This window comes from Hoplias malabaricus, chromosome 16 (genome assembly GCF_029633855.1).
Source record: "Hoplias malabaricus isolate fHopMal1 chromosome 16, fHopMal1.hap1, whole genome shotgun sequence".
NCBI classification, from domain to species: domain Eukaryota; kingdom Metazoa; phylum Chordata; class Actinopteri; order Characiformes; family Erythrinidae; genus Hoplias; species Hoplias malabaricus.
In genome coordinates this window covers 15,244,713-15,260,466 of record NC_089815.1, presented here as the reverse complement: position 1 = coordinate 15,260,466, position 15,754 = coordinate 15,244,713, and the positions used below count along the sequence as shown (strand labels likewise).

At 37.1% G+C, this 15,754-nt stretch overlaps 1 protein-coding gene across 1 annotated transcript in view; it reads left to right on the top strand.

Moving 5' to 3' along the window:
- Positions 1–14,558, top strand: part of malt2 (MALT paracaspase 2) — a 36,119-nt gene extending 21,561 nt beyond the window's left edge. The window contains exons 5-17 of the mRNA XM_066648135.1: positions 889–1,033; positions 1,532–1,716; positions 2,624–2,720; positions 2,858–2,902; positions 3,002–3,043; positions 4,370–4,573; positions 4,820–4,997; positions 6,869–6,943; positions 7,278–7,405; positions 8,239–8,388; positions 9,338–9,495; positions 10,813–10,944; positions 11,187–14,558. Of these exons, the coding sequence (XP_066504232.1) occupies positions 889–1,033; positions 1,532–1,716; positions 2,624–2,720; positions 2,858–2,902; positions 3,002–3,043; positions 4,370–4,573; positions 4,820–4,997; positions 6,869–6,943; positions 7,278–7,405; positions 8,239–8,388; positions 9,338–9,495; positions 10,813–10,944; positions 11,187–11,609 (1,962 nt within the window). The 3' untranslated portion in view covers positions 11,610–14,558. The remainder of the gene's footprint in view (positions 1–888; positions 1,034–1,531; positions 1,717–2,623; positions 2,721–2,857; positions 2,903–3,001; positions 3,044–4,369; positions 4,574–4,819; positions 4,998–6,868; positions 6,944–7,277; positions 7,406–8,238; positions 8,389–9,337; positions 9,496–10,812; positions 10,945–11,186) is intronic.
- Positions 14,559–15,754: the final 1,196 nt, after the last annotated feature.

Here is a 15,754-nt window from a genome sequence, read left to right as displayed (position 1 = left end):
AAATATAATCCAAAGAGGGAGTTATGCAAACATATACTGTATATTTATTTAAAAACAATTGTAAGTTTAGTATTACCCAATACGCAAGTCCATAAGATGAGGCCCAGATAGCAGACATATTTGGTCCAATCTGTCTCACTTTTGTCACTTATGGCTCAGTTAAGTCACTGTCACATGTTTTGTGAGCTAGAAAGGTTTGGCCTGGATTTAGTCCACATGTTTGTTTTGGTCCCTTGTCTCCGCCCTCTCATCAGTGTCTCCACCTGTATCTCCTCTGTGGTCCTGCCCCTCAGGTGTTCCTCGTTTGTACCTTTGTTTCAGTAATCAGTAATCCCTTGTCTGGTCTTGTGTGTGTGTGTGTGTGTATATCTATCTATCTATCTATCTATCTATATATATATATATATATATAGATAGATAGATAGATAGATAGATAGCTAGCTAGACGTGTTTCCGTTTCTGTGTTTTACACAGCCCCACCAGTTCTTGGTTGCCTCTTGTTCAGTTCTGTCCTGTTTAGTCTAGTTCGTGTTGATCCTGAGTTTATTGTCTGTTTTTGTTTTGTAAATAAACATTTACCTGTGTGTACATCTGCCTCATTGTCCTCCTTCCAGCCATGACTTAGCCTGAGTCAGTGCTGTCGTCCAAGGCCCCATGTGGACATGCCATATTTTAGCCAAATTTTGAGCAAAACATTAATTGCTATAAAGAAAAATCTTGAAACCCCCCCTCCATTTTACTTCAGATCAGATACAGAATATTGGTTTCTGTTTATGCTTCCACTGTGAGAAAAGACAAAGGAAAGACATGCTTGATTCTTAAAATGCTTTTGTTTTTGACAGAAATTCCTGGATGAAAGGTAATATTATTACTGTGTTTGGTGTGCAGGTGCTTGGTGGAAATACATCAATGCTGATTCTAAATACTGTTGGCCTGGCACAGGAAGGCGATTACATCTGCCGCATTAATGCTGGGACTAAATGTGTTTTCAGCGAATGGGCCCGTGTGCGCTTGGTTCGTTCTGTTGGTGCAGGTAACACTCTGAAATGCTTCACTCAAAGCCTGATCTCAAAAAAGAAATGCATAAAATGTAAAGAAGCAATAAGTAATTTTTAATATCAAAAGTAGCTAACAATATTTATGGAAGCTAATTTTTCATTTTTATGAAAGCTAAATTTTTGCATTTTTTCTCTGTGAAGTTCAACTCACACTTCCTGAATAATCAAATTGCTTTGTAGTCCTTCAGTGAACCAATTTATACTCCGCAGTGTGATTCCCTGACATGGGGCAGTCATGTTTAAAATGGTGTACTACAGAATATAAGATACATCCAGGATACTCAGGGCCAGTAAATTGCCTGTTTCATAACAAGAAGAGTCAGTGGAGTAAATGGCTGTTTCCGCTTTTAACTCAAGTGTTTATATTATTGTCATAAAAATAACTACATTACATAATAAAATTAAAAACCTATATATATATATATATATATAAATAAATTTCTCAGTCTGGAGTTGTTTTGATTGTGTTGCAGGTTCTGGTGTGATGTTCCCCTCCTCAGTCAGTGGTCTTTGTATAACTCAGCAACCCTGCTCCCAAAGGCTGTCAGAGGGAGACAAACTCTTTCTAGAATGTTCTGCTCAGGCAAATCCTCCGGCTCAGTTTCAGTGGTACCACAACAAACAGCTTGTGGCGAAGGCTAATAAATCATTCTTGAAGGTCTTGTACTTTTTCCTTCTTGCTATGTGATTTAAGAGTTCAAGAAACAAATACTATGGGGTTGTTTTCAATAGTGATTTTATGGCATTTTTTTATATAATAAAAGATATTTACACTGTCCAATTAAAAACATGTATCTTCCCAAATAGTAACTTTACAGGAGAAACAAAAACCTTCTTAAATTTCAATGGAAGTAAATGTAAAAGGATTTTATTGCTTTAACAATTAAGTAATTTTAAAGCGGTTTAATCATCATGAAATTGTCACAGCTGCTGTGTTCAAATGTAATAATTTGAAAATTGACAAAAATATACCTACTTGCTTTTAATTTGACAGTGATGATATAAACTTGATGATATAAATTCCAGATGCTTGTAGATACATCATCTAATGAGTGAAACTAATTACTTTAAGGTAATTAGCTCATTGCTAACACAGGTTTTTAAATGAATATCATTAAAAAGACTGACCAATAGAATGAAGCATGCTGGAGTAGCTGCACATGAGCTTAAAGTCAACATAGACTAATGCTGGGGTGCTATATACCCCTTTAGTCAATGCTTGCTGTTAGGCAGGTGACTTTAAGCTCATGTGAGGCACGTGCAACTCTAGAATGAAAGTTACATGACAGTTCCAAACAATACCTTTGAGATGGAATCGTGGCTTTTAATATCCAAAACTAATCATCCAACATCAGGACTTCACTAATGGCTTAATGCAATAAAATTCTTAGAGCAGTGTTCCAGTACAAATTCCATATTGATAGTGTTAATTTGAGAAATATGTTGGATGAGTTGTCCACCAAAAGTTGTCCACCAACTTTTGATATGCCACAGCTCCATGTTGTTATTGCTGTTGTCAGATTGCTGAACATGTTATTCACAGATGATGGTAATGATGCTTTCAGGTCCCATATGTCACAACAGCGCATCGGGGGACATACAGCTGTAGAGTGTATAACCTTTATCATGAGCTCTGGAGTGACAACATCCAAGTTGATATTGGTGGGAAAAGAGATTCAATAAAATTTGTTACAAATTTATATCCATAAATAAAATGTCTGCACAGTGAGAACTTTTCTGGTTTTACTCTTGAACCCTGTAAAGAAAGCCTGAATATAACAACTATGTGATTTGGTCAGGTCCTGGATCCTGCATTGATGCCTCTTGGAGCTCAGCTGATGAAGGTAAACCTCATCTTTCCCATCACAGGCTTGACCTTTTTAATTTTCACTCATTTTTCTGTAGTGCTGACTAATCTGCTAATAACAAAACATGTATTTCAGATATGTCCAATGCAATTCAGAGACAAATGGGTGAATTCTATGGTATGTAGAATATGGAGTCAATCTCATATGTTTTTTTAATTAATGTTGTAGGGGAACAACACTCTGGTGTTTTCAGTGTGTATTACAAAACAAAATGTGATAATAGTGCACATTACACAGATGAACCAAAAATTATTTTATTATGAATTTAAAGCAGAAGTTATTTTATGATGGACAACTGCACATATTGGCAACTAGATTATTTTGTTGTCCCTAACTTCAATAAAAACATCTTTCCATTTAAGGTCATGTAATTATGAATTATGACTTCAGGTCATGCCCTGCTCATTTCTCTAGACCACAGTAAGGTCAAATCTGTGCTATATTTTGTGCAATTTCAATAGCATTGTGAATATATCCTAAAAGGGTAATGTCCAGAGGTGTGCATAAATTTATACTCAAGTGAAAGGTCTGTTGCTTGAGTGAAACAGTGATTCCAATACAAGTACTGTATTTTCTCAAGCAAAATGAAAAGAACTAGAAAAGCAGCAGTTCATAAAACTGCTTCAGCAGCATATAGAACTGCTGTGAAAATTCTTATAACAGCCAGCATCTCTCAGCCTAGAAGCCAAAGTCTGTATTGACTATAAACAAAACAGGGGGCAGCCTTGGCCTAATGGTTAGAGGATCAAGCTTAGTAAGCAGAAGATTGCTGGTTCAATCCCCAGGACCGGCAGGAACATTCATGGTTAAAGCGCCCTTACGCAAGGCACTGTACCCCCAAACACCCCCCAGATGGCTGCCTACCACACTGGTGGGTGTGTGTTCACAGCCCCTAGTGCACTGTGTTCACTGCCACAGGTGGGTTAAATGTGGAAGACATGTTTTATTGTATAATGACAAATAATTGCACATTATCATTAAAATTAAACCCAAAGAACTAAGTAAGCCATTAAATATAAATGGCCAAAGTAAAAAAAATTTGTTGCTGTGCTCACTAATAGTCTGGAGTAAAAGTGAAAGAACTACAATTGAAATTAATATATAATTGTATAAAATAATATAGTTGTATGTTTTAAAATTGCTTTGATTTCATATGCCCAATTTAATGTCCATTACTTATATTACGGCTGTTTATTTTACAGACATAATGTACTTTTACATTAGTTTTACAAATATTCTCTCCTGCTGGAGAAGAGCCTTTTTTTTAAAAGACTTTTTTTTTACTTTTTTTTTTTTTTTTTGAAAATTTATATTGACATGCATGAAAGTAAAATCCTAGATAGTGGGTTGAATGAGATTTGGCAGCCATTGGGGAAGAGGGTGGGGAATTTAATGGAGCAATGACCCTTTAATCTCCTAACATGTAATTTTATGAATTTTCAGCCACGGATAAAGTTGCGCTGTTGATGGGAAATATGAATTACCTGCACCACCGGCAACTGAGAGCCCCCATGGCCGATGTTTATGAACTGACCAACCTGCTGCGGCAGCTGGACTTTAAAGTGGTCTCTCTGCTGGATCTCAACAGGCATGAGATGCATAGAGCTGTCACTGAATTCCTGTTGCTTCTGGGCCGTGGTGTTTATGGTAGGCCAAACATCATACTGTAAACATTAAAAGCATATTGTATAAAATTTATTTTAGGGACTTGAAGTAGTGCCACATTAGAATGAATTTTACATTCTGTGTAATTTTAAAGCTTAAGATCAAATCAGACCAGAAATTGTGATGTGGATTTTTAAAAATAATTGCTTTTGCCAAATTAACAAAGATCGACATGGCTAATATTTTAAAATTCCCTTTTGTTTTCTTCTGCATGCATGAATATTGCAGGGCTGTTGTACTATGCTGGGCATGGCTATGAGAATTATGGGAACAGTTTCATGGTGCCTATCGATGCTCCATCCTCATACAACTCAGAGCACTGCCTGTGGGTGCAGGATGTCTTACAACAAATGCAGGAACGCCAGACTGGGCTCAACGTCTTTTTGTTGGACATGTGTCGCAAAAGGTACAGTTAATCAAAATAACACAGTCAGTGCTGTAGTAAGCAAAGGCATTAGTAGCATATTATATTTGGGTGTGCATTTGACTTTTTTGGTTTTGGGTGGTGTGGTGGAAATTATGACAGAAATAAGAAAGCTGAGTCTCTGAATCGGCATCAAATAAAAGAACAATTTATTAACTTGAGAGAGGACACTGCGCGCAACACTGTTTCCTCTCTGTCCAACCGTTTCTCAACTAGCGTCTCTTATACCTGGAACTCCTTTTGAAGTTGCTCTTTTACATTTCAATCACCTTTCAATGTATCCTGCTCTCATGACTCCAAGTCTCCCACCATTTGTTTTCCACTCTCTCCTGTATTTCTAACACCTTTCCAGAGGTGCCCTGTGCATCCCCCTCTACCCCTTTGGTCTCAGTTATCTCCCCTCTGTGGTCTGGAGACAAAGGGAGGTGATTGAATGGAAGGTGTCGATATGCTGTTATTTGAAACACACACACACACATAAGTCTGCTGTCTCACGCAGAGAATTAGGAATAAAACAATTTCAGTTTACACAAACATGCGTGGTCATTGCTGATTAAAAATATCTCTATTGATTATGAATCATTTCTATAAACAAATTTCCATCACAGTGGACAAAAATATTTCAAGAACTGGGATACACTGATGGAGAGATGGACAGACGGACAATTGTATTTGTCAACAGAAGGGCGGTTAAAGTTCAACTTGTTGAAAAGGTGGGAGTGTAGTGCATTTCATCAACCAAGGGAGTATGATAGTGAACAGATCTTTTTGTTTTGTTTAAATCATTTCATTTGATGGTCAGATTTATCTGTATGGGCAAATGATTACTCTAGGTGCTATGCCCACCCCTGCCCACCATTGCACAAGCCTTTGTGAGTAAGTGTATGTCATATACAGTTGTATGCAGAGGTCTGTGTGGAATTTTTTTTTTACTTTTTCAACTAATGGGTGTTATGCCACCTTAAAATATTACATTTAATGAACTTAAAGGCAGGTGGCATAGTGGCACAAAAGCTAGTGTTGCTATCACACAACTCCAGGGTCATGGGATTGTGGGTTTGAAACCCACCTCAAGTGACTATGAGGATGTACTCTCCATGTCTGCATGAGTTTCCTGGCTTATCAAATTGATATTATTCAATTAATTTAATATTAAAATCTAAAGCAGCTTGGTACATAAATTATTTGTCTGACCATTTGCAGAGGTATATACAGTTTGTCTCAATGGCAGCACACATTGTATTAAAGGAGCAATAAGCCATTTTATCAAGTGATTCTTTCTTAGATTAGGAGATGATGAGGGACATGGAGGTTGTGTGTTCAAGTTCCACTCCCGGGTGACTGTCTGTGTGGAGTTTGGTGTGTTCACCCTGTGTCCGAATGGGTTTCCTCTGGGTGCTCCGGTTTCCTCCCATAGTCCAAAAACACATGTTGGTTTGTGGATTGGTGACTGAAAAAAAGTGTCCATAGGTGTGAGTGAATGTGTGACTGTGTGTAACTGCAAAGGACTGACACACCCTCCAAGGTGTGTTCCCGCCTTGCACCCAGTGATTCCGGGTAGGCTCCGGATCCACAGTGACCCTGAATTGGATAAGCAGTTTCAGACAATGAATGAATGAAATTGTGCAGGACCTGTTTTATGAGACATGATGTGGTTCATACATGTCAGTCACATTTTATAGAGGATAATGCATAAGAAAATTAAATAATGATTTTTAAATATATTTTGCTATTTTGGTGTTTAAAATATCTTATTGCCTATAATTCCTCAAATTATATGCAGTGTTATTCTAAGCTTATTACTCTCTCTCTCTTCAAACTCACTCACTATGCTGGTTGTGTAATTGTTACAGAAACCTGAATGATGACATTATTCAACAGCCTGGACCCTTGAAAGTGACAGCAAACATTGTGTTTGGCTACGCAACGTGAGTCTCACTGAATTATGTCTGGTGCAGTATGTTGGCCCTTGACAACTTGTTTGGCTAATGTAAAAAAAATTCCAAATTCATGACTCAAAACTATATTAAATGCACAGAGAAATAGACAGTTGCACAGCAAAACAGTCCTTACTCAGCATTACCTCCTGGACTACAAGTTACTGTACAAACACTATATAGATATTGAGGGAAATTCAAATAAAAAAATATGTGAAAGCTTACATGCAAATTTACTTTAGCTAGTGTTTTCTATTTTGGGTTTGGCTTATATTTTTTTGCACAAGAATGTGTGTGTGTGTGTGTATAATGTTTCCGCATACAGGTGTGTTGATGCAGAAGCATTTGAGGTGAACGATGATGACTTGACCAATGGCATCTTCATCAGCTTCCTCAAGAAAAGACTGATGGAGCCAGAGAAGGTCACAGTCATGCTGGACAAAGTGGCTGAAGGTCCTGGGCTGTATTAGTGTCATCACCTCTTTCACACTCCTTCATCCAGCGTGACCATTTTGAGTTTCATCAGTCACCTCTTTGTTAGAGTTGGAGTTATTTATAGCTCGAGCACTTACACTCTGGTTTAAGTTTAGCTCATTTGTAGCACTTCTATTGTCTTCATAAAATATTAATGTAATGGACTTGCAGAAGTTATACATCTGTAGAGGAAAATATTTCTAGTGTACAATAATAGTTTCCTTCTCATTTGTAATTGTGCTATTTATTTGTTATGTTCATTTTACTTTGTTATTTACACTGCACTGTTTTAGCTTTACATAGTAATATTATTAATATTTTATGCAAAAGATTTCTTGCCAAATCACGCATGTCAAAACAGTCATTTAGTTGAATTGAAAATACATTTTCACATCCTCTACTAAGAACACACTCTTGCATATTTTAGTACACAAATGCTGTCTAGTTGATGAAATTAAAAACATATGAAACTAAAATGTGTAAACATTCAGGCATGTTACTTCCACTATATTTTTAAGCAGATAAATATAAATAATATAAATGCCATGTTCAACTTTGTTCCTAGTAGAGAATGTGTAATTGTCTTAAAATTGTTTTTGAAACATTGGAGTATTTGATTATGATTTTTATTTGATGAAAACGTTAACATTATAGGGAAAAGATATCATTCCAAAACTCATGTGAAATGAGGTTATGTTGTAGTCACTAAAATAACAAACACAATTTCTCCAGGGATGCTTAAACTTAAACTTAAACTTTTGCATGCCACTATTACAATGGATGTTGATGGAAAAATATTCTTGTGATTACAGACATGGGGAGGTGTACACTCACACGTGGGCGACAGGCTCTGGAACTGCGCAGTAATCTTTCTGAGCGACGGACACTCACAGATCGCATTCAGGCCTCTGACTGTCCAGTTATGGCATCAACTCGCAATCTACAGTGGTCAATTGCACATGGTCAGAGGCTGTGTTTAGAATAAGAAACTCTAGTTCCAATTCAAGTAATCAAATACAGTGGCATTTAAATGTATTATAAACAGGGCTGTCAGTAATTGAACAATCTACCAAGTATATACAACCCCACTTCCAGTGAGGTTGGGACATTGTGTAAAACGATGATTTGCAAACCTTTTTGAACCTATATTCAATTAAATACACTACAAAGACAAAATATTTAATGTTCAAAAGGATAAACTTTATTGTTTTCTTGCAAATATTCACTCACTTTGAACAGAACAGAATGTATTCTGGTTTTATTTATGTTTTACACAACATCCCAACTTCACTGGAATGTTGTATGTAAGAATATTTATGTAACCAAAATACACTATATGGCAAGATATTTGTGCACACATCACCAGCATTTGTTCTAAACCTAAGGCTGTTAATAAAGAGCTTGTCCCTTCTGTGGAAGTAACAGTTATTTTTCTAAGAAAGTTATAAAGTAAATGCTTTAGCAATTTTGTGACTATTCAATGGTATTCAGCCACAAGAACATTAGTGAGATCAGGCACTAATGCTGGATTTGTGTCACAAATGACACTCCAACACACCACCAAGAACACATTTCCAATGCTCCATATCCTGCTACTGTAGGATATTATTTCATAGTGTTTTTTATTTCTTGACACTAAAAAAGCTGTCCGTGCAGATCACTAGTTGAACATCTGTGTCTAAATCTGATACATTTTAAAAAAATTGACTGTAATTTTAATTTTAGTGTTTTAGGTCAAGACATGTTTTAAAATTCATCATGGACAATGGTTTTGTATTATTTAAAAAATATTGTATGTGGTGTTTTTATTACCAATATTTGTGTTTTATTTTTTTTCCTATTAAAAATTATGCTTACATGTAAATGCTAAAAAAAGAAAACCCCACAAATAACAGTTTGTCCTTGTTACAGTCCTGCCAGAAAGTCGTATGCTCTGGTTCCGCTGTGGCGTCAAGGTGCAATTGGGGTTTGCAGCAGAATTTTCCAACATCATGATCATTTACACTCGGATTTTAGAGAAGCCCAAAGAAATCACATCCTGCTCCGCCCAGCTCTCAGACTTCACTGAGGTATATTAAGTGTCTTTCATCCAAAATAAGTTTCCTAAATGGTCCTTGGTGTAAACATGCAGGTTTAAGAAAAACCTTGAATTGAAATTTAACTAATGTTTTATATTGACATTTTTTAAACATTATAGTAACAGAAAATAATATTTTTAACTGCTTTTTAAATAAATTAAAAGAAAATGTGTACTAAACATATCTAAAATGAAAAGATTCACCATAAATTTAAAAACAAAATAAGATAAAATAATAGCATAAAAGCTACAGAAAGAAGGCACTAAACATGTGCAATGGCTGTGTTGGGCAGAGGACCAAAAGGCAACAAATTTAATAAATTTTTTAATAATGGCTAAGATCAAAGACCTTTGATCAGGTCCCAGGCTGGGATTTTAAAATAGACTAAGTATGTGTAAGGATTGACTGACAGAGGCGGCCACACACGCTAATAACAGACTTTTTATTTAAACAATAGATAACAAAACAGATAGACAAACTACAGAGAAATCTAGACTGAGGGAGCTAAACAGGCTAAATTTGAATACAGAGAGCTAAACAGGTCCAAACAGGGAGAGCTAAAAAAGGACTAAACATGGAAAGCTAAACAGACTAAACTAGAACACAGACTAAATGGTAATGACAGAATGTGAGAAGAACAAGGAAGGAACTGACATACCAAAGTGACAAACAATGGTAAGAGAAGCGAATCAAGGGACCAACGAGACAGACAGACAGACTAGAGAGAGAGAGAAACAAAGTGAGAAACAAACAGACTAGGGAGCCACACGATGCCTGTGGAACAGAAGAGAGAAACATACTCAAGAGCAATACAAAAGATGGAATATCCGACAAAGAGGAAGCCACACAAAGGAAATTAAATGCACAACACAGACAAGGGACACCTGGAACATAAGGGGGGGGGGCAAGATTACAAATGACACTGACGAGGAGGAGGAACTAAGGCGGGACTAGGGCGGAGACAACAACAATGCCATGTGCTATGAGAGCACATGGTGGAAATGACAGCCAAGACAGCGCATGACAGTATGACACTATACCTGGTTAGTCAGGAGCATTCGCAGTTGCTGCTATGGTGTCATACGAGCTTTAAAACCCAGCCTTGAACTTCCAATGTATGGATTTGAAAACTTCTAGAATGTTACACTTTGTTACATTAAAATGTATTTTTACTACACAAATAAACTGTATAAATAAAGAAAGAAAACTTAAAGCATTTTTTGAGGAGCTTTTTTTGACATTGCTTCTGTCCGGTTACTTTTGGCACCCCTTAATTGTAAGAGTCCCTTTCTTGTGGTGTAATTTTAGGGCCCAGTGACAGACCTTAAAAGAACCAACCAGGTTAGTCTCAGAGATGCTGGGAGCTTACTGCTGACCATGGATGATCCTCAAGAGCAGCCTCGACTTTATACCCGGCTCTGCGCTCTGCAAAGACTCAAGGTCGTAATAATTTTCTTTGTGTGTGAGAGAGAGATTTGGCTAGTGAAAAAGCATAAGAGCATCAGTGACACAATTTAAATAGGTTTTGTTGGGAGGAAAGAGCTCGAAAAGACACTGGAAAAGTATGAACTTGTACTGACAATTTTCTCTTGAAATTGAAAAAAAGAAAGGGTGGCCTCTGATTTTATTCAGTATTGTGTCTGGGTGGCTCACTAATTTGAATGTATCTATTTCCTTCATAGAGAGAACTCTCATTCACAGTGTGTCTGCACTATCAGTACATTAACCTTGATGAAGAAGTCCTGGAACGGCAAACAGTGACTGTGGGGAAGCCACTGGTGTCTAAACTTAACCTCCATGAGCCAAGACCATACCACTCTTCACCCTCTTCCTTCTCTGCTCTTCACACCATACCAGACTCCTCATCCTTTTTTGAGGACCTGAGGGCCAGCTTACCCTCTATAGAAACTTCCTTGACTGAATCAGCAGAGTCCTACTGTTATCCACATGCAGAGATCTTAAGGTCTCCTTCCCAAAAAACAAATGAACCTGAGGAGACACTCAGCCCTGAGTTCCTTACATCAGATGAGCCTCCTGCCTCCAAAAGTTTGACCCATGCTGGTACTGAAAACCCTTTTAAATTCACCAATTTTCATTCATTCTAAAGTCATCTTTATATGCTTACCTCATGCTTAACCATCTATGGCCTGGGTCGCCAATTTTATCCACAAAGGGCCGGTGTGGCTGCAGGTTTTCATTCCAGTTAAACAGCACACACCTGATTCTACTTGTTTCATCAACTAGTCTCCTCTCTAAACTGCTAAACAGTTTGTGCTTCTGTTTGGTTGGAACGAAAATCTGCAGCCACACCAGTCCTTTGTGGATAAGATTTGTGACCCTGATCTATGGTGTTATTTACCTTTAAATGGTGCAGTTCACCTTATGGCAGTCTCATCATAAGACTGGCAGCTTCAGCAAAATACCCCAAACAAGCCAGCAAGCTTTAGCTCTGGCAGTAGTAGAATGAAGTTTCTATTATTAGTAGGTTTATGTAATATATTTTAAATGTAAAATTAGACCCTCTCACAAATAAAGGTGCTAACTTGCTTCTAGCCTGGATTACTCATTATTTGACTCATTTCAGAGAATCCAGGAACATTCTGGTGAAAAAAAAAATGTAGGACCAATTATATTTTGTCCAGAATCAATTTACAAGTTGTAATTGAGGTGATTTAAAAGCAGTTTTTTACTTGCATACAGGAATCAAGTTTAGAAACAAATTCAATCCAAATACACTGATGTGCCAAATGTCATGGGATAGCAGTATATACATTGATTATGAAGTGGGGTTAACTTCCAGGATGGCTTGGGAACACCCACACCTGTATAAGTTAGGGAGCGTTATCTTGTGAGTGAGTGAGGTTGAACAACATGAATTATCTATAGTAGATGAAGCATGATAGGTGCCCAGTGGATGGGATGTTCCTCGATCCAGAGTGTCATGTGTATAGCGGGAATACTTCAGAGAAAGGCATTGCCACCCACACTAGTAGCTGCAGTTTATATATATATATAATTTATTTATTTATTTTTTTTTTTCCCCTCAAGCTTTTAGACAGTAAAGTGGAAAGGGATTTGTGGTGTTTGCATGTTACAAGTCGTTGCTGTCCAAATAAATTCACATCTCCAAAATATTTAAATATAATAAATAATATTATAAACTTTTTATTAGAAAGAAATATCCTTCTTAACTTTTCAAGTTAATGTAAAAAGATTTTATATCAAGTAATTTTAGAATATTTCTCGTTCCACACACCCTGAAGATTTAACACAATGTGAAGGACAGTGATGTAGTAAATAAAAAATCCACATAATCGAGGCACATTTTATTTGGAAAGTCATAACGTGAGCACTTGGACAGCAGTAGGTGTATATTAGAAATTTTTGCTGTCCTAATAGATCTTTACATTGTTTCATTACACAGCAATGTAATATAGATTTGCAGGAAAAATCTGTAAACATGAACAGTAAATGACTGTAGTTTTACTCAATATGTTTTTTAAATCTAATAGCTAGAAGTATGTTACCTGATGCCCAAGAAATGTATGTGGTATTTTAAAATCCATTAATGGTGGAGAGGAGGCCTACGAGAGTTGTTAGGCAACAACATTTTTGGTGGGAATTACCCCCTTTTTTTATCATTATCGACCATGTACTTGGAGCAGCATTATGGCACAACAGGTAGCGTCACTGACAAATATCTTCAAGATCCTGTAGTTGTGGATTTGTGCTAATATTTCCACTCACAGTCTTAAAATTTGTTTTATGTGAACTGGCTGTTCAAAAGTGTCCTCAAGCATGAGTATGTGATGCCCTTGTATATGTGTTGCCCCTGAAGCAGTTACCGAGGATAAATGAATGAATGAATGAAATGAAAATTGTATTCAAATATTCATTAGACAAGCATGACTGATTTATATTTGAAATATTCCTAACATAGTGAATCATGGTTCATATTTCCATCAGTGTAATAATGCACGATTTTATAGCCAAACCATCTGAATGATTTTTTTTGCATCAAAATGCTTGATTCATGCAGAAGTTCTGATAAACCTGTGGAACTCCCTGAAATAAATCGTCTACATTCATTAATTTACTCAATCGTTGTTTGTAAAAGCTTATCTGGTTCTGGGTAACTGTGGGTCCAGAGCCAACCCAGAATCACTGGGCCAAGGCAGGAACATATCAGGGACAGGGCAACACACCATGGCCATTTATTTGCATAGCCAATCCAGCTGCCAATGTGAGTTTTTGGACTGTGGGAGGAAACTGGAACACCTGGAGTAAACAGACACAAGGAGAACACATTAAACTCCTCACAGAAATTCACCTGAGGCATGGTTCAAACCCAAAACCCCAGGGACCAATACAAATTGCATTTACAATTAAAAAGTTTAGCACATTTTAGCAGTGTGTCCCATTTTGGGTGGCCTATAACTTTAATGGAACACTGGTTTGATTTAGGGCGGCACGGTGGCACAGCAGGTAGTGTCACACAGTTCCAAGGACCTGGAGGTCGTGGGTTCGATTCCCGCTCCAGGTGACTGTCTGTGAGGAGTTGGTGTGTTCTCCCTGTGTCCGCGTGGGTTTCCTCTGGGTGCTGTGGTTTCCTCCCACAGTCCAAAAACAGGTGGATTGGTGACTCAAAAGTGTCCGTAGGTGTGAGTAAATGTGTGTCTGTGTTGCCCTGTGAAGGACTGGTGCCCCCTCCAGTGTGTATTCCCACCTTGCGCCCAATGATTCCAGGTAGGCTCTGGACCCACCTTGCGCCCAATGATTCCAGGTAGGCTCTGGACCCACTGCTACCCTGACCTGGATAAGTGGTTACAGATAATGAATGAATGGTTTGATTTATAATTGAGTGTTTAATATTCACTTGACAGACTTCTTTTGTGTTTGTTGAAGTAAAGGCCAGCAATTAATAGCATAGGTGAGTGGCCTTCTTTGTTTTAGATGAATAAAAATCACAGCAATTTAAATTAATTTAAAATTATTATTTTTTTTTGTATTTTACTGTATGATTTACTGTTTTTTTAATAGTTTGAAAATATTGTGCTGATGTCTTAATAAACAATGTTTTAAGTTATTGGTGAAGTGTGAGTTTTAATAATATAACCAACATACAGTGGTGGACACACCACAGTGTCATTTAGGTATTGCAAAACTTATTAAGTAACCAAATTTGCTTTTAATTTTGATCACTCACATTGTTTTTAGTGACACAAGCTCTGTGTTTGATTTAGTTAGGAATGATGATATAGTAGGTAGAGCTTAGGGGTCAAGGGAGTGTAATGAGGTTGGGATTTGGGAGAGTAGGGATTGAGTTTAGTGGGTAGTTATTTTTGACTGATGAATTGTAAATTGTGGTGTTTATGGAATGATGGATTCAGTGGAATGGAATGGAAGGGTTATCGATCAGGCATTGATGAAGTGTATACTTTGTAATTAAGATTTGACTGTGTGTAGGGGTTTGAGAAACAATGAAATGCAATGTTTTTAAATTATGGCCTTCATTGTCTACCAATTTGAAAATAACTGTGCAATTCAAAATGTTTGTAATATTTGAGGATTAAGGAGGAGTCAGGTTAAGAACTCTCTTTGCCCAGAGAAGAGTCAAGAATTTATTGAGACTTGTTGAGAGAACTTAGCCTCTCCTTGGTGGTAAACAAAAGTAGTGGGTTTCAATTAGAGGAGGAGCTGAGGGAAGAGCCATCAAGTTTCACATTTGCCAGTTGCAACCAAGATCTATAGAAGATCTTGCGCTGTTTGTGTTCTTCATGGCTGATAAAGTTGATGCAATAGAAATAACTTTGCTATTGTATGAAATTAAATATAATAAACAGCAAAGGTGAAACAATTTTTTAATCATCTGTAGGCTAAACTAAACATTTCTGATTATTGTTGCAGATTAAACCCAGAGTTTGTCAAATTCACAGTGGTGTCTATAGGTGACTACAAATTGTAAAAATTATGTTTGTGTAATATCTATAAACAGTATTTCAAATGTTTTTATTTACCTTGGGCCAAGGCTTTAGTAACACTGATGTGGTGGTGGTGTGTTAGTGTGTGTTGTTCTGGTATAAGTAGATCAGACACAACTACTCTCCTCAAGATTTTAAACACTTACTATCTACTCACCTACCAGACACACCTACCTCACTGGTCCACCTTGTAGATGTAAAGTCAGAGACAGTAGCTGCACAGTTTGTGCTAGCCATCCTCTAGTCTTATTTCAGTGGACACAGGATGC